Here is an 18937-nt window from a genome sequence, read left to right as displayed (position 1 = left end):
CTGTGCAGAAGCGTCGCGCAGACTCCTGGCCTTTCGGTGGGCTAGATGCCCCCGTTAGGAGCGGGTGGCCGGCGTTTCCCTCGCCGCCGAGCGGTGGTACCAGCCACGCCCCTCCCCCTGCCTAGCTCTCGTTCCCCGCCTCACCTGCCGGATGCTGCTTGTTTCTGGCACTGCGAACTCCTCCTTCTCTTTGGGGGTTTTCACGGTGACTTTAATGATCCGCGGTTCAGACGCTGAGGCAGACGCGGCCAGGGCGGGGGGATCGGTGGGGCTCTGGGGCCCAGGAGGGTTCTCGCCGCTCTCAGACATGGCGCGCGCGGGGCGGGTGGACAAACGGCGGGGCGGCCTCCTGTGCTCGTTAGCCAAGCCGCGCAGCGAACGCTGGGTAAGGTCGACCCTCGCCTCTTTTTTCACCGCCTCGCGCGCGCGCACCCCACCACTATAAAGCTCTCCCACTCTCGGAGAGTTCAACGGAAGCAGCCCGGCTCAATTGCGGCGCCTATTGATTACGTCATGGATCGGGGAAGTTACTAGAAAAGAGGAACTGACTTGGCCGGCGCATGAGAAACCGAATTGGGTAGATATACGCATGCGCAGGATGGGGCTAAAAGAGTCAGGACGCGTGCGCATTGGGTCTTCATTCTTATTGCGCAAACGCAGTTGATCTGAAAGGCCCAAGTTGGGATTGTTAGGTGAGCAGCTGCTTTGACGCCGTGAGGAAGTACTTGCGCCGCTGCTGACGTATTTTTTGACGACTCATGCATGGTTGTGGCGCAGTTTTCCGGCTCTCGTGTTTGTTTTGTGGATCGCATTGCATTTTGAAAGCTAATGTGGTGTTTCTTTAATAACCTCTCCCAATGCTTCTGGGGGAGGAATTGTATTTAAGTTTCTTAAATCATTGGTCAGAATTATTTAAGAGCGGCCTTTAAACTTTGACTTCTTTGGTTGAATATATATAGGCTTAGATCCGCAGGAAAATATCCGAAGGTATAACTCGCTGAAATCGGAGTCCACAATGAATTTTAAAGCCAGCAAGAGAAGCGTAAATCTGTCCCGCGTTGCGTCACAAGCCACTTTTTACGGACGCTCCAAATGCAGGGATTCTACTCGTCTGCCCGCGTGTGCGGTGGCAAAATCTTGCTATGGGATCGGATAGGATAGAGAAGGGCCGGGGGAGGAGATCATATTGAATTGAGGATACTGGCATGGCTCATTCAACCTGGAGCGTTGATTCATTTTAAACGGTCTTCTGCTTCCTCTTAGTTTGCATCCCACAATGGCAGGAAAGATCTGGTATTGAGTTTTGGCAGTTCAACTCGAAGTACGTGAGAGCTATTTAAAAGAGGCAAGTTGGGGGCCAGACATCCCTTGGGTTGCCTGCTTCTTAGCCATTAGCAACATAGAGAACCACAATCACGCACACTGAGTAAACTCTGCAAATCTTCAAAGAAGCACTTTACCTGGACAAAGATTGGACTGATGTGCCCTGTCACAGCATTTCTGTGAAGTGCTGTGACATCTGTTCTAATTGATGGAGTGGTTGTGGCATTTCATTTATCAAAGTATTTCAGCTAGCTGACATTTAATGTACTTGGGAATCAGTATTAAAGGTGGCACAATGCAGCCAGAATCAGAGAACCTCACATTGTTTGTAAAGACTAAATGTATATTTCACTGGAAAAGGAAAAGAACAACTCCGCTTCATTTCCTGTGAGATTATGAGAACGATAGCAGTATGATCGTTGTCTGTCTAGTTCTTTCCTGAACTCTGCCCAGAGAGCAGGCAGCCTGCTTAGCAAAAATTATGTACTCTTTTACCTGCTAATGATGTCACTGTAACCAAAAAAATGACATCTAGTGAAGAATGAAAACTTGTTTCCTTATTCTAAGAGAGCTGCATTTCTTATTGCAACTATAAACAATGTTATTCAAATGGTTTATAAACTACATTTTAAAGCTGAAGTAGAGAAGTTAAATGTGTAACTCTTACATAAAATAACCTTTTTTAAAAAAATCGATGTCTTAAAGGATTTTTAATGGTGTTTTTTCTTTTGTACCAATAAAAGGTCAACTATTACATAATTGAATGGTGAAAGGATGAGGAAAATTATATAGAATCTTGTTTACATTAAGATCTGAAAAATATATGTGTTGTGCTAAAGAGTTTATCATTTTGCCTTCAAAGCTGATTGACCAGAATTCTTTTTGCAAACCTCACGTTCTGAGACTTTGGGGAGGGGCTATTTCACAGTATCACTACATTCCTTTCTTCCTTTTATCTTCCCTCTTAGACTAGCCAAACATTTACTATTTGTGAATGACCATCTGTAAAAAAAAAAAAAAAAATCACAAAAAAGATAAAAATAATGAAAGTATCAAAAGGTAAAAACTATCATGAAAGGAGAGCCATTAACTATCGTTTATTTATCAATGAAATTACACACTAGTCATAAAAATGACAAATTTTATTGACTGATGAAAAACTAGATGCAGCGTTAGCACAAAGTTAGAGCATCAATGTTTTCATTTCCAACTTTAAACCAGAATAGCAATAGATTGACTTAACTGTTAGTCAATTAAATTTCAATCACTACTCCCACCCCAAAAAACCTGCATAGTTAAGCAGTAATACAAATATACATTTCTGCAAAACCCTGAAGATCAATATTCCTCTTTTTGGCTCTGAATTTAGTGCAAAGAAAATCATCTGCACTGGTCAGATTCTGAGTTTCTTTTCCCTTTTCTTCCACCCTGAAAAAATAGAAATGAAACAACAAATACTGAGTTATCAAAAACAAATCAGCAAGCAATCTGATATGTTCCTCAAAAGGTCTGTAGAGCACCAACAGGTACTGCTATTCTCACAAAAGCACACTAGGAAAGAGGGAATGCTCCTCTTTAAAAAACACCTTTTTCGCCTTCTGCTGAGCTTTGTGAGAAAAAAAAAGTGAGGTCCTTTTGGACCCTGCTTTTAGCAAGAACTTTAGGCAGGGAATGAGTGTATGGTCTGAAAGCTAAACTTTTTAGGAAGCACAAAAATGCTTAATGGAGTAAATTACTGACTCTGAAATTAAATAACCTAGGGGACTTTGAGTAATATACTATGGAACAGGCTTATACTATTACTAAATCATTGGGTGGTCAATGCTCTTCTATCTTCCAGTAGGAAGATAGCAATGAAGGGAAAGATGGTGGTTTTTACACATTCTCACTCTTCCCTTCAAATCTGCTTTGAAATACATATGTGGAGCAAATTTGAGGGAATGGGAGTGAACACAGAGAAGAGAACAGAACTCTGACCTGATCGATGCCTTCTGTCAACAAAAGGGATGAAAACTAGATACTACCTCTTAAACTACATTGTTATGTAACTATGAAAAAGAGAACGGAGATGTTTATATAACATAAGAAATAAACTTACTATTTAATGTTACAATGCATTAATTCCAGAATAAGCCACACAAAACGGAACTTTTACATTCTGTATGAGAATACAGAATTGTGGTACTGGTGCACTTAAACAAAAAATTGATAGACAATTCTAAGAATGCAATAGTTAACTAATATTATAGGCCAAAGATTGTGCACACCATTAAACAGTAAGAAAACCAAAAGGGAGGGAGGGATCAATATAAGAAATAAGAAAAGTTAGAAAAGTAATTAAAAATGCAAGTTTAGGAGAAAACAACAGATGAGCTAAACGTATCGAAGTACGTGCTAAACAGTATATAGTGCAGTGGATCTAGAGAAAGTAATTTTCAAGTGTGAACATTAGAAAAAGAGCAACTCAACAGTGGAACCAATCACCGAAAAAAGTAGTGTGCTTCTGTTTGCTTAATGTGTTTCAGTGAAGGACAGAGAGTCACCTTTTGGGAATACTTCAATTTTGATACCTTTTATTTGGAGAGTCAGTGTGGTAAGGTGGTTAACATGTTGGACTAGGACTGGGGAGTTTCTACTTCAAATTTTCCCCCAGTCATGGAATTTACTGGCTGACTATGGACCAGTCACTCTTTATCAGTCCAAGCAATCTTGCAAGGTTGTTGAGGGAAAAAGTTGGAGGAGGGAGTGCTGCCTTGAGCTCCTGGAGGAAAGGAGGGATATAAAGCTAATAAATTCCTTCACAGAGCAGGGGGCTGGAATCAATAGCCTAAACTGTTCTTTCCAACTCTATGATTCTATATGACAATGTGCTTTTATAACAACACAGAAAATGCAAGATTCTTTTTGGATCAACAACAGTCTAGATCCAAATAAAGTTCAAGGTACAGGTAGTCCTCAAGTTACGACCATTCATAGTTATGGCAGCGCTGAACGAATGGTACTTACACCCAGTCCCCAAAGTTACAGCTGTTGCAGTGCCTCCAGTCACATGATCAATATTCAGTCGTTTGGCAGCCTGCCTGTACTTATGACCACAGGGGCACTTAACTCCCTTTATCCTCCTATCTCCCTCCCATCTCTGCCCTTTTGGCCTCCTTGCACAGTGGCAGTCCTTGCCGGTGGCGGCGCTGGGGCTGAAGTAGAGGCCTGGGGCCTTCAGCAGCCTCAGCCAGCCGCCACCGCCCCTCTACTTCAGCCCCAGCACCACCAAGGACTGCTGCCTCAAGTCCCGTGCCGCGGACAGCCACCCCAGCACCATAGCCCCAGCCACCCCCACCACTCTGTGCTCCACTCACCTTGCTGGCCCTGCTTCCCTGCACTCTGCTCACCCTGCTGGCCTTGCTGCCCTCCCGGCCTTGCTGGCCCTGTGCTTGCTGGCTCTGCTGCCCCAGGCTGACCTTTGTTGTCTTCCTCCCGCTGCTGACGAGGTGTGCCTGGCCTGGCCCTATGTGAGGCAGCTGCTGGCTGCACCAGGCCGTCTTCCTGAGGCTTCTCGTGTCATTCTCCAAATAGTATGCCCTGTTCTTGCAATGCTTTGGCAGGCTTCTGTGGCCTTCTAAAACCTCGCAAGAAGGCCACGCCCGCTGTTCTCCAAATAGCGTAGGCTGAGCACAGGGCAGTAGGACCAGTAAGCGCAGGACAGCAAGGCTGGCAGGCTGGGAGGGTGAGCAGAGCGCAGGGTGGCAAGGCCAGCAGGGTGGTTAGGCGAGTGGAATGCATGATGGCAAGGTCAGCAGGGCCAGCAGGGTAGCAGGGTCAGTGGAGCACAGGCCTGCAGGGCTGGCAAGTGCAAGGTGGGCAGGCAGCAGCCCGGCAGGATGAGTGGAGGGCAGGGCGGCCAGGCCAGCAGGGCCAGCAGAGCACAGGGCGGCAAGGCCAGCAGGACTAGTGAGCACAGAGTGGGGAGGGTGGCAGGGTGAGTGGAGCACAGGGTGGCAAGGCCAGCAGAGCATGGGACAGCAGGTCTGGCAGGGTGGCAGGGCGGCAAGGCCAGCAGAGACTGCAGAGTGCAAGGTGGCCAAAAGGGCAGAGATGTGGGGGGAGATAGGCAGGTGGGGGGAGTTGAAGAGGAGGCAGTCCCTTACTTTACCAAGGTGTGGGGCTGGGAGGGACCAAGCTGGGAATGGCTTGGATCAGGATGGCTCCTCGCCTAACAACCAATGGGATTTATTAACAATGGCAACAGGGATGCCGGAATTGCTGTCCCTAAGCAATGTGGCCACATGATGTCGCGCTTTACGACTGCATTGCTTAGTGAAAGAAATTGCAGTCCCAATTACTCAAGGACTACCTGCATGAAAATTTTTGTCCCTGTTTAGGATATTCTATTTGCGTCATAATAGCTCCCATATTCTATTCCATGTAGTTCAGCAATTTCCAATACATCAGAGTGGCATTTCAGTAGAGTAAGCAGTAAGTAAGTTCAGTAGAGCAACTGTGAGGAGGAATAGAAAATTGCCCTTTTAATAACTTATGTTATTATTTAGCTTTATTACATAGTTAAATATTACCTGGTATTTTGTTAATTCTGCTTGCAGTATTTTCACTTTAGATCTTTCTTGTTCCAATGCAGCATGAAGAGTAGCAACCTCAAAGAAAGAAATCCCAATAGTTACTTTGCTCTAAAACAAATTTTACATTTTTAATCAAAGTTACATTTTAAACAGGATGAGATTATACATCCTATTACAGTAATAATGAAAAATATAATTTGCTTATGTTATTTTACAATTTTAGCTTAGAGAGTGGTGTGTTATAATGGTTCAGGTACTGAACTAGGAATGGGAAGACAGGTTGTAGTCCTTCCTTAGGCACAGAAACCAGCTGGGTGACCTTGGGCCAGTCTCTCCCTCTTAAGCCTAAATCAGAGTAAGGCTGTGCAACAAGCTAGCTGAAAAGCAAAACCTCTTGTTGCATTGTGCATTGATAGCTTTGCAGTGTGACCTAAGTGAGCACAGTGCAAAACAGTGGAAAACTAGCAGATCCTGTAACCAACTGTGACAAACACTAGGAAAAACAATAATATTTTATGTTGTTAAACATTAGACTTAATTCCTGGTTGATGACTGTTCAAGAAAATGATTTGATAATTTTGACCATCTATGACAGCAGTTAAAACAATATTTTGAAAATTCCTTGGAATCATGTAAAGAAACTCCTGCAAATAATTTTTATCTCAGTATTTTTCTGCAAGGATTCAATAGGCATATCCTTTTATAGAAAACTGAAACAATTTCTACAACCTCATACTCACAGAGAGTCAGTTTGGTGTAGTAGTTAAGGTGCTGGCCTAGATACCAGGAGACTGTGAGTTCTAGGCTTCCTTTAGGCATGAAAGCTGGCTGGGTGACTTTGGGCCAGTCACTCTCTCTCAGACCAACCCACCTTGCAGAGTTGTTGTTGTGGGGAAAACAGGAGGCTAGAGCATTAGGTACGTTTGCCACCTTGAGTTATATACTGTATACAAAAAAGGTGGGATAAAAAAGTCCATCCATCCACCCATCTATCCACACACACTCAAATACTAGAAAAGAAACTGGATTTTGAAAAAAATAAAACAAAGAGCAGGTGGCAGCCATGGCTAGGAGGGCCTTTGCACACCTCCAGGTAGTGCGCCAGTTGCGTCCATTCCTGCATTGGGAGGCTCTGCTCATAGTCACCCACGCCCTCGTAATCTCCCACTTGAACTACTGCAATGTGCTCTACATGGGGTGGCCCTAGAAGAGCATTCGGAAGCTTCAGCTGGTACAAAATGCGGCTGCATGGGTAGTAAATGGTGTCAGATATGCGACACATATAACACCACTACTGTGTGAGCTGCACTGGTTGCCAGTGTGTTTCCGGGTGCAATTCAAGGTGCTGGTGGTCACCTTTTAAAGCCCTGCACGGCTTGGGACCAAGTTACCTGAGAGACTGTCTTTTCCCAATAGTGTCTACCCATCCATTTTGATCCAGCAGGTTGGGCATACTGAGGAATGTCAGCTGGCTGGGACCAGGAGACGTGCCTTCTCTGCTGTAGCCCCTGCCCTTTAGAACGTCCTCTCTTCAGAGATTAGGATGGCCCTGACCCTGTTGGCCTTTTGTAAGGCTTTAAAGACCTGGCTATGTGCCTGGGCCTCTGAATGTGTTAAGAGCATTGTCTCTTTGCTATATTAAAAATTATGATAATTTTCTCGGTTGATGTATGTATTTATTTTTGTATTGTTTTTAACTGCTTTTATTGTTTTAGAATTGTTCGCTGCCCAAAGTCACTTGGCTGAGATGGGCAGCTATAGAAAATTAATTAATTAATTAAAACATTTTAAAAATCTAGCTTTGTCTATAAACAGAAACTTCCAGATTTTCCTAAATGTTTGTTCAGAAATACTTTATACTCTTATGTGTGCATGTGTATAAATAACAATAATGTAAAACAATTTCTTAACTGCAAAAAAATACAAAATAATTATAGCAGAAAAAAAGAGAATTTATTCATGAATGATGAATGTTCAGCCAAAATAGAATAGGATTTAGAAAATACAATATGTTACAAATTAGCTACATATATAGCTAGTCAAACAAGGGATGTATATTGAGAATGTCATCTCTCATGCCTGCTTTTTAGTTTTGTGATTTATCAATTTTGTTGTGAACTGTTTTTATTGATTGTTGAGGCTGGATTTATGTGAGTTGCTCAGAGGAATACACATTTTAATAAACAAATAAAGAAATAACACATATCTAACTCCTCAGATGTTTCTCCAAGCAGCTTCCAGGTTATCCGGTGGTGTCCAAGGTTCCAAGGGTACCACCAGAGCTGGTAAGTACAATACCCTGGCTCCCACGCTCCAAAAGATGGTCCCAAACAATCCCAAATAACCTCAGCCTTTCCATGCACTCCAGAAAACCAAAACAAACAGCAAATCACAAACATTCCATGAGCCCCTCAAACCACACACCTATTTCTGGTAACCACATTCCAATATCCCAAAATGGTACTGATAAGATCTAGTTTTAAATATCATGAATATCAAACTGAAAACTATTTGCTTTGATAAACTTTTAAGTGAGATTCAATACCAAGTGACCATGATATACTTCCTGCTTGCCTAAGGCTCAAAGGTATTATTTTACAATAGTTCCTTTTTTTTCTGACAGGCAGGCCTAAAAGGCGGTGCTATACAGTAATACCTCGGTTCACGAATGCTTCTGTTCACGAACAATTCGGTTCACAAACAGCACCGTTCGCAAAATTTTGCTTCCGTTCGTGAACTCCGCATCAGGTGACGAACACGACCCGTGGCCATTTTCCCTGCTGTGACACGTGGTTGTGGCTTCCTGTAGGCGACGGGGACTCTCCCTCCAAACAACAACCACCTCCCCACCTGCCTTCCTGTCTTCCACGCCAGAAGTCGCCTCAAGCAAGGTTAGTGTTCTCTCTCTTCATACTGTACTGTACTTTGTTTCATATTTTTGTGGTTTAAAAAAAAATACATATGATTCAGAACGGATTAACCGTATTTACATTGAACCTTATGGGAAAATTTGATTCAGTTTGCGACCAATTTGGTTCGCGACCAGAGTCATGGAACGAATTAAGTTCGTGAACCGAGGTACCACTGTATTTTTTTACCATTTAGGGAATCCATAGAGGTACATTTTCTTCTATATGTTATTAATGTACAAGAAACCACTGCATACGTTCAGATTTGGAACAGAGGCTGGAACTATGTGGATGATATACAGCTCTTCCCACCATCAGCTCTCAGGGATAAAAGGGGAAGCTGAAATTTGAGGCAGGGAAGTTCATAGTAATGAAATTAGGTTATCAAACTGCAACTTGAGATAGGACAGAGTAAATATATTAATTAAATAGCCAACTTCTTAGAACTAATTAAAACTATCTGTTTTGAATGAGGCTGCATTCCTCAGTTGCATAAATATTGAAAGGTATTTTGCTGTAGGATTGGAAACTATTGTTTTAAATATTTAAAAGCATTTATTTAACAATCAGATTTACAACTCAGGGATTGGATTTAGTGTTGCTTCTAGATAGGTAACTACTGTTGTTAAGACTGGTCATAAACAATTTTAGCTAATGCAATAGCTGTCATTATTCTTGGGAAAGTGTATCTTGTCTGTTACACACTGAGGATGTTAACAACTAGATTAGTTCAACATGCTCTATATTGACTGCCTCTGAAGCATACAGTATTCAGAAACTAAAGTTGTAACAGAAGTGACCAGAGTCATACCACTGTGAAACTTCAATTTGTTCCAACAAAATGAAACTTTGGATGTGCTGGACAAAACTCCTGTTTTTTTTTTATGTTGTTTGCATGTCACGCAAGCAACATACTCTCCAATGAAACTCAGGAATAACATACTCTCCCCTTCCAATTGGTCAGTTAAATCAAAGTCAATCAATATTGTATTTTTCTTACTGATCAATTTCCCAGCCTATCCTAAAAGAACTGTTTTTGATTTTAAACAGGAATGGATTTGGATTTAAATACTTAAGGACCACTTTCCACCTCTGAATTCATACACTTAGATCTTCCATTAAAACCAGTGAAGGTGTGCGGACGGGACAATTATTTCTTTTTAATAAATCATCAACTCTGTAAAACTATTTGGCCTAGAATATCTGCTTAATTCTTCCATTTTTTTCTCTTTAATCACCAGGTCGAAATGTTATTTCAGTGTAATTTCAATCTAAAACCAGTTACTCCTTCAGTGTCTCTTACTAGAATTTACTACTGATATTTCTATTTTGTCTCTGCATTTTATTGACTGCTAGTTTATTCACAATTGTATTTTTATGTGAACAATTATAAGCTACAGTAAAAGTGCTAAACAGATTAAAAATAGGGCTAATAGTAATAAAAATAGCAGTTTGTCTTCATACTTGATGGACTTGATTTTTGTCTGTATAACTGGATCCCTCAATTTTTACAGATTTTTTCCTTCTAGTAATAGTTGCCCTCACCACAGAACATGTTGTTTCTAAGGATCCTACGCTCCCTGGCCCTCAATAATAGTGTTTGTTTGATTGCAGTTTAAGTGGGAAGGCCCTACTCTATGAACAGAATTCCCTCAGAATTCTTCCAACTCAAGTATTCTGACTTGCTAATTTACAACAGTATGTAAAACAACAACAACACAGAAATATTTACCTGTAAAGTTAACTCATTCTTAATACTCTGAGACTCATCAACCTGAAGGAGTATTTCAGCTTTATCTTTCACTAAAAAGTCAAACAAAGAAAATATTAGTCTAAAATGGAGTAGAGAAGATATGTCAGCCCTGACAAGCTAAAAGAGAAAGTTGGTAGTCTGCACTGAGTTTAAGAGATCATAGATTGCATATATCCGCTCTAAGGTAAAAGTTAAACAAAACTATTTCTCTCAGTATTTACCTAAACTGCTTCCAGATAGTTTAGTGATTGTAACAGTTCTTTAAAAAAAGTATCTGAAAAAATTTAAAGCCTGTAATTGTACTTACTTTCACCTTCTTGCAGCATTTTCAATAGTTGTGCATTTCGTGCTTTTACTTCCTTGTATTTTGCCTAAATATTTTTTTAGAAATTAGTTAATACAAGTGGTATATTTCACCAAGTTTGTTTCAACATTAAGAATATTAGCTGTTAGTTCAGTCCTAACTGTTAAATGCACTGAGGATTATAACTTCAAAGTTGCAAATTCATTCTGCAATCTATGAGAGTTTCAGAAAATAAATATAACTGCATATTTTTTAAAAAATCTCAATTTAGGAAAAAAAGTTCAAGGGTAGGCTTTAGAATTAAATGTGGTAATGGAAGAAAGGAAAAGGAGAAAGACATATATCTATTACTGATTGCAATGTAACATGCGTTACACAGAAAACCTGTTAATCGGGAAAAAAAATCTAGAAATTCTGCATTTTCTCTTCTCTACATAAGGTTATAGCTTTACTAGGGAGGAGCTGGATTACTTCTAAGGTAGCCTTCAATGCAACATGTCCAATAGTACCTTTATATAGTGGCAACTTTTATATTTAACAAATGATTTCTATGCTGCATTTTTTAAACAATTAGCACTAACTTTGCAATATTAATCTTTAACTAAAATATTTGAGAAAACAATGGGAAAAAACAGAGATAGAAAACTGACTGGGTAGATTCAATGAATCTAGTAACAACTATTAAAAAAATAACATTTAGGCTATAATCATTTGTCCACTTGCCCAGTATACTCCAGTGCATCCAGCTATATTTACTTCTGAGAAGACAATATAGAAATTCACTGCTAAAGAAGTAAAAATGTTTAGAACAACCTTAACCTGTAAGTGCCAGCCTCACTTAATATTTTCAGAAGCAGTACACTGAAAGCACTAACAACCACCATGTTTTCAACTTAAGTTTTAATTCAGGTTAATAAATTATGTGCTTCTCAGGAAAATACGTACCTCCCACTGACTGATTACACTCTTCAATTGCTGGATTTCTGCATCTTTCTTTTCAAGTTCCAATTTTGATCTCTCTAGTCTTCCATCTTTTAGAAAAACCTCCTACAAATAAAGAATGAAAGAATATAAACTTAAAAGTTTATATCACAGAGTTAAAGAAATGTAAAATATTAATATTCAATGTATTTTAAAATACTGAAATGTGCATAGTGACACACTATACATCTACATTTATTATATATCAGAATCGTAACAGAATATTTTATATCAACAGAATTGTAAACAAAATTCTGGCTTATTGAAACATTTTTATAGTAGTTATAATATTATGTGATTATAGCCTGTCCTTGCTTTGACTTTTCAGTCATGGAAAGGATACTCTTTCTTCACTCTAGAGATTTGGAAATTAAAAGGAAGGTAAATTTGTGAACCTAGCTTGCAAAGGATCAAATAATCCAGGATTCTCTGTTTGGAAAACACATCCAAATATTTTTGTTTGTTTACAAGTTTACAGGCAGAACAGGAAATGATATATTGGTTGCATCAGCACATGTCATTCACAAGTTATGACTTTCCAGAAGCCTAGCTAATTATTCTGTATCAATTTGGCCATTATGTGGAAACTGAATCTTAGAGGTAATTACAGAGACAGTTTTTTTGAAGGCAGAAAAATGCAGGTTCTGTTCCAGACAGGTTCAAAATTGATCTGCTGTCAGACTTGGCAAGACAATAGGAATATCCTAGCCAGTATTCACATTAGTTTTTCTGAGCATCTAAACATCTTTTGTTGCCAATATAGTTTGCATTATTGCCTGAAAAATGAAAATAATACAGTATTCTGTTTCTGGACTTTTCTGTGAAATGACAAACCAGCTATTAGTTTGTTTTATATTTATTTAAAATATTTTTATAATGCTCTTGAAATGTAAAAGCTTCAGAGTGATTTAAATAAGGTTAAAGCTCCAGAGTGACTTAAATATATAGGCAAGGAATATCTATTATTTGACACAATAAAAACAAGGATGAAGAGAAGGAAAAAAAAGCAAAATCATGGTTCGTTCTTAAAGTGATCTAATTTGCTTGTCAGATAACTTCCAGGATTAAGAAATCTACTGGATTTTTTGGGGGGGGGGGAAGAGCCTTATTTTATTTATTTATTTATATATCAAATTTGTCACCCCCCATCTTGTTAAAAAAAAAACCCCAACTTTGGGCAGTTTACAAAGCGGTTAAAATCAATTAAAATTACAATATAAAATAATCCTAAATAAATAGAAAATAAATATAATCCAAGGGAAGATGTTAAACTTGGCAGTAACTTGGGGAGTGTCATCAAAGTGCCAGCCACCCCCAGGACTGGGTAAGATTCATGTCACCCTATGCAAGCTGGCAGAGCCAAGTCTTTAATCCTTTCTGGAAAGCTGGGAGGGTAGGGGCCTGCTGCACCTCTGTGGGGAAGAATATTCCAAAGGGTGGGGGGCAACGGCAAAAAAAGCTCTCCTCCTGAGCCCTGCCAGCTGACATTCTCTCGCCAATGGGGTCTGCAACATGCCCTCTCTGCCTGACTGGGTGGGACAGGTTGATGTGACAGGGTTAAAACGGTCCCTCAGGTAACCTGGACCCATGCCATGTAGGGCTATAAAGGTCATAACCAACACTTTGAATTGGAACTGGAAGCAAAGTGGCAACCAATGCAGCTTTCGCAGTAAAAGTGTTATTTGTGCCATTCTTGGGGCACCCAAGATTGTCTGCACGGCCACATTTCGAACCAGCTGTAGCTTCCGGATACTCTTCAAGGGTAGCCCCATGTACAGCACATTGCAATAGTCTAGCCAAGAGATGACTAGGGCATGAGTGACTGACAGGAGCCTTCTGATCCAGGAAAGGGCATAACTGGAGCACCACACAGAGTTGGACAAAGGCCCTCCTGGCTGTGACTGCCACCTGCTCCTTGGGCAGGAGTTGAGAGTCCAGGAGGACTCCCAGATTACACACTGGGTCTGTCTGGAGCAGTACAACCCTGTCCAAAACCAAGGATGGTAAATCCTCAGATACAGAGGGGCCTCCAATCCATAGCCACTCCGATTTACCAGGGTTCAGCTGAAGTCTGTTACATCCCATCCAGACCCCACAGCCTCCAGGCACTGCAAAAGGGTGGTCACAGCATCACTCATGTCACCTAGAATGGAGATATATAACTGGGTATCATCTGCATATTGATGATACTTCATCCCATGGTAGCGGATGATATCACCCAGTGGTTTCATGTAGATGTTAAAAAGGAGCGGAGAAAGTACCGAACCCTGCAGCACCCTACAGAGGGGCCACGAGCTGGACCTCTCGCTCCCAATCAACACTGATTGGGACTGACCTTGGAGGAAGGAAGTGAACCAGCACAAAACTGTGCCGCCCACTCCCAACTCCCTAAGTTGACCCAAAAGGATACCATGGTTGATGGTATCGAAAGCCACTGATAGGTCAAAAAGAGCAAGGATGGATGCACTACCCCCATCCTGCTCCTGCCAAAGATCATCCATGAGTGCGACCAATGCCATTTCCATCCCATATCTGGGCCTAAAATCTGACTGAAAAGGGTCCAGATAATCCATTTCAACCAGTATCCCCTGGAGCTGCAATGCCACCATCTTCTCAACCGCCTTCCCTAAAAAGGGGGGGTGGGAGATTGGACGATTGTCCAGTATCGTGGGATCCAGTGGTTTCTTGAGGATGGGATGCACCAGCGTCTCTTTAAAGGCAGCTGGAAACATTCCCTCTCTCAAGGATGAATTCATCATCACCTGGACCCACCCACGTCACCTCCCGAGTAGCCTTGACCAGCTAGGAGGGACATGAATCTAGTTGACAAGTGATGGCATTAACCATCTGGAGGATCCTGTCCACTTCCTCAGGTTCAACTGGATCAAACTGTTCCCAGATAACAGGGTAAGAGCATACCCTGGGCATCTCTACAGACCATGCCTTATACTTGGCATCCAACTGGAACTGGATCTGAGTGATTTTATCCTCCAGATGCCTAGAAAACTCCTCTGTGCGGCCCTGTAGATGGGCCACTGGACTTCCCTCTCCCAAAGGGGATCAGGTGATCTTAAACAGGGCCACTGGGCAGCATTCTGCAGATGCAGTAAGAGCAGACATACTTACCGCCACAAGGTAGGCCTTAATAGTGGCTCTAGTATGTGTTTGGTTGGGTTCGGTCCTTGTTTTCCTCTAGCGGGGCTACATGTGTCTCTTAACCCTTTTCAAGACTCTCAGCTCCTCTGTAAACCATGGGGAGTGTGAGGCTTGATGGGTCAAGAGAGTTGCACAGTGCGATCTTGTCCACAGCCTCAGCCGTTTTCCTATTCCAGGTAGTGGCCAAGGCTTCTGCTGGACTGTGCAGCAGACTCTTGGGTATAACCCCCATCTCCCTTTGGAACCCAACTGGGGTCCATCAGTCGCCAAGTGAATGTGCCCTACCTCCCTGCGGAGGGGGGTAGCACAGGAGAATCTCAAGGCCACCAGGACATGATCTGACCATGACAAGGGGGACAGATGTAATTCCTGCTTCAGATCACATTGCCATTGCTCTGACAAGAAAACCAACTTCAGTGTGAGACCGCTGTCCCAAATTGGGTTACGGATAATCTGGGACAGGCCCATGGGCATCTTGGTGGCCATGAACTCCTGAGCTGCACCTGAGGCATGCCCTAGGGACAGCAGATTGAAGTCCCCCAAGACCATAAGTCTGGGGAACTCTAGTGCCAGCCCCGCGATGGCCTCTAGCAGCTCAGGCAGAGAAGTGGCTACGCAGCAGGGAGGCCGGTACAGTAACAACAATCCCAACTGTGCTCGTGAGCCCAACTTCAGGAACAAGGTGTCACAACCGGCCACTTGTGGAGCAGTGCCATTGAAGGCCGAAAGAGATTCTTGAATGGTAACCACTACCTCTCCTCCCCTGCCCTGGGCTCTTGGCTGGTGCCGAACCATAAACCCGGCTGGGCACATTTCTGGGTACCCCTTCAGGGCCCAGCCAGGTCTCGGTGATACATGCCAGGTTGGCCCACTCCTCAGTGATCAAATCAGATATGTGGGGGGAGGGGCTTGTTGTTGACTGACCTGGCGTTAAGCAGCAGCAGCTGAAAGCCAGGGCCTCCATAGGGCTGCTGTCCAAGGCCTGGGTCTGAGTCCAGAGGGCTGGAACCCATCACCAGTAATAAACATTCGGGGTGTCTTCCCCAACAGCTGCCTGCCCTCCAACTCCCGTCATAACATCCCCTCCCCATCACCACCTGAATGGTATAATCCCCAGAGCTTCCATTCCCCACCAATCCCAGCCCTCTGGCTTTCTGGTCAGGGGTCCTTCCATCCAGCTAAATACCATCAGACACACCCAATCAACTATGGGGTGATGGCGGGCTCCACGGCACTTCAGCTCCTGCTCTCAGCACCCCTGGAGCCCTAACCGCCACCCCACTCATCCACTGTACTCCCTTGCCAGCCTCTCTCACTAGTTGGCCGGGGTCACCTGATCCACTCCCACCCCGATTCTCGCTGAGAGGGAGGGAGTATCCTTATCACACTCACACTCTCCACACATCCACCCTTGAGTCGCACTCCCTGTCTCTCACATTAGGGAGGTAGCACCCAGCCCTCTTACCCTGGAGGGACCCTAACACACCTCTGCCTTCTCAGGACAAGTTAGAGGGGCCAGCTGAATCCCCCTTGGCTCCAATTACTCGGGCCACTATTCTGGCTGCCACTCAATTGCTGACCAGGCTGTTCATAATTCAGGGTGTTGCCTGGGCCATGGCTGCCATCGCCCAAGTCCCTTCGGGGCCTGCCACTTGAGCTGCTCAAGCTCCAGCTCCACTGTTCAATTGGGGCCAGTTTGTGTCCCAGTTGTCGTTTAGGTCACTCCAGCCGTTGCCACCACCCAGGCTACTCCTCAGGCTGCTTGGCCCCTCCACCCACTTCCTCGGGCTGCTCAGATGCTCTGCTGCCACACAATCACCAGTCCGGCAGCCATCCAGGCCTCCCAGACTGCCCAGGCCATCGCCACCACTGCCCAAATCCCTCTTTGGGCTGTCGCCCTTAGTCCTTGGGCTGTTGCCACTGCCAGGGTGTAAATCTGGCCAATTTTCAAGCTGTTCACACTGTCGCAGTTGCCCAAGCACCAACTCAGCCACTTCCCAGGGTGCCACAATCCAGGTCTCTCCCCGGCCATTCTCCAGGCTGTCTGCTGTATCCACAGAGCACTGCCTGGCCTCTCCAGCTTCCACTAGCCTCTGCGGGGCTCTGTTGTGCACAACCCTAAAGTCCACAGTCCGTTGGGGGAAAGAAGAAAAAACCCTTCAGGGTGCTCAGGTAAGAGCTGGTAACCATACTTCCTGCCTAGCATTTGCTCTTGGTCACCATCCTAGATTTTCATACTTGTCTTGCTGCTTCTGTTTCTTATGCTGCTTGTTTCTCCTTCTTTGAGTTTTTTAGGATAACCAATTCTGATCTCTAATTCATCTATACTCACTAAACTGCAGATATAATATGCATGTAATTCCTTTTAAATATACCTGTGTGCGGTCACAAAATGTACTGTTATCTATTCCATATTCTGTGTTAGGCTCCCTTCTTTTTTCTTTATTTAGTATTTTATGCATATCATCTTCCAGTCTATTGAAGAATTCACCGTCATTCAAGAGAGTATGTGGTGAGTTCAATTCCTGTAAAGAAACTATAATTAACTTTTAACAAAAACCATCCAATAGCTAAACAGTAAGTACAGTAATACCTCGGTTCATGAACGCTTCTGTTCACAAACAATTCGGTTCGCGAACAGCAGCATTCACAAAATTTTGCTTCCATTCATAAACTCCACATCGGGTGACAAACATGACCTGCGGCCATCTTCCCTGCTCTGACACATGGTTGTGGCTTCCTCTAGGTGAGATCGCGGTCGCAGACAGACACTTGCTGTGAAGCTTTTTGGTGTCGCCTCAAGCAAGGTTAGTGTTCTCTCTCTTCATACTGTACTGTACTGTACTTTGTTTCATATTTTTGTGGTTAAAAAAATACATATGGTTCAGAACGGATTAACCTTATTTACACTGAACCTTAAGGGAAAATTTGATTCGGTTGGCGACCACTTTCGTAGGGGTCAGAACGGATTAACCTTATTTACATTGAACATTATGGGAAAATTTGATTCGGTTCACGACCAGAATCGTGGAACGAATTAAGTTCCTGAACCGAGGTACCACTGTAATTGTTTTAAGGCCCATAGATAAATTTCAAAACAGAATTTATAAGTTCTTATCAAGAAATTCCCTGCTCTTAGATTTAAATATGAAATGTTACAGTCAAGTTTAAAATACTGTAATAATTCCCCACTCTGTCAGATAACAGGATATGATCAATATATGTGTCCAATTGCATTTGAGTGTAATGCTGAACTATAATTTGTTATAAGAAGCTCTAATAAGTCTTAAAACCATGTATCTGTCCTCTCCCGTCACAGTTTTATAGCAGAAACTTTTCATCTATTTTAGATAAGCCTCCTAAACCAAGAGTTCTCAAATTATATTGTGTCCCCATACAATAAATGAATTTGTATCCCCACTGTGGATAAATCCAATGTGGAGGCAAGGTAGAACCATTCTTAAAATTTACTTTGTGATTTGTTGCAGGCTTGCCAGGTCAAAATGAGAGTGAATTTTGACACCACTTCTGCTTTGCTGATGCTACCCTGATCTCAAAACAAAACAAAACAAAACAAAACCTTTTGCACCTGCCCCCAGCTGTTCATGATCCCCTGGGGGAGTCATGACCCTGTATGAGAACCCCTACCCTAAGCAATAGTTAACCTTAACTATAATTTGTTGGAATGAACCAGCAATATAACCAATAATTTAAAGCCTCCAAGTTTGAAAAAAGGCCTAATTAATCATAGATTGTCATGTAGGGCTTAATCAAAAATAGTTTTTGAACTGCTCCCAAGTTATATTGGCATAAAAAGGGTATAACTCATAACCCAAGGGGAGCAAGGTTTGGTTATGTAACATTCGCCATGAGGACTCCAATTAACTGGACATACATAGTTATTAAGAAAGAGGTCCTCAAACAAGGAAGAAAAAAA

The 18937-nt window shown here is 42.6% G+C and overlaps 2 protein-coding genes and 1 long non-coding RNA gene across 6 annotated transcripts in view; 1 reads left to right on the top strand and 2 right to left on the bottom strand.

Annotated features, from left to right (window-relative positions):
- The window catches only part of UBQLN1 (ubiquilin 1), a 28251-nt gene extending 27767 nt beyond the window's left edge, over positions 1-484 (bottom strand). Inside the window, exon 1 of the mRNA XM_007425416.3 lies at positions 145-484. Coding sequence (XP_007425478.2) covers positions 145-309 — 165 coding nt within the window. The 5' untranslated portion in view covers positions 310-484. The remainder of the gene's footprint in view (positions 1-144) is intronic.
- On the top strand, positions 469-18580 carry LOC148213812 (uncharacterized). 2 transcript variants are annotated; one of them, XR_015793875.1, is made up of 4 exons: positions 469-692; positions 8521-8788; positions 17747-17807; positions 18489-18580. It is a non-coding gene; the product is annotated as an uncharacterized LOC148213812 (long non-coding RNA). The 2 variants fall into 2 exon arrangements; XR_015793876.1 differs by lacking the exon at positions 469-692 and adding an exon at positions 8118-8182.
- GKAP1 (G kinase anchoring protein 1) overlaps positions 2054-18937 on the bottom strand; it is a 32344-nt gene continuing 15460 nt past the window's right edge. The window contains exons 7-13 of one of the 3 annotated variants that reach the window (XR_015793874.1): positions 17376-17525; positions 11809-11910; positions 10867-10930; positions 10539-10609; positions 5895-5972; positions 3894-4084; positions 2077-2751 (exon numbers count right to left, since the gene is read on the bottom strand). Coding sequence is in view for 2 of the 3 variants with exons in the window: in XM_088130293.1 (XP_087986419.1) it covers positions 3986-4084; positions 5895-5972; positions 10539-10609; positions 10867-10930; positions 11809-11910; positions 17376-17525 (564 nt within the window). In the remaining variant the exon portion in view is untranslated. Of the gene's footprint in view, positions 4085-5894; positions 5973-10538; positions 10610-10866; positions 10931-11808; positions 11911-17375; positions 17526-18937 lie in introns of all 3 variants that reach the window. The other 2 variants (XM_088130293.1, XM_088130294.1) reach the window with 2 other exon arrangements.

The sequence above is a fragment of the Python bivittatus genome, unplaced genomic scaffold, assembly GCF_059951505.1.
Source record: "Python bivittatus isolate LINGU-HERP-01145 unplaced genomic scaffold, Pbiv_v1 ctg000850_np1212, whole genome shotgun sequence".
Taxonomy (NCBI): Eukaryota; Metazoa; Chordata; class Lepidosauria; order Squamata; family Pythonidae; genus Python; species Python bivittatus.
This window is presented reverse-complemented; position numbering and strand designations above follow the sequence as displayed.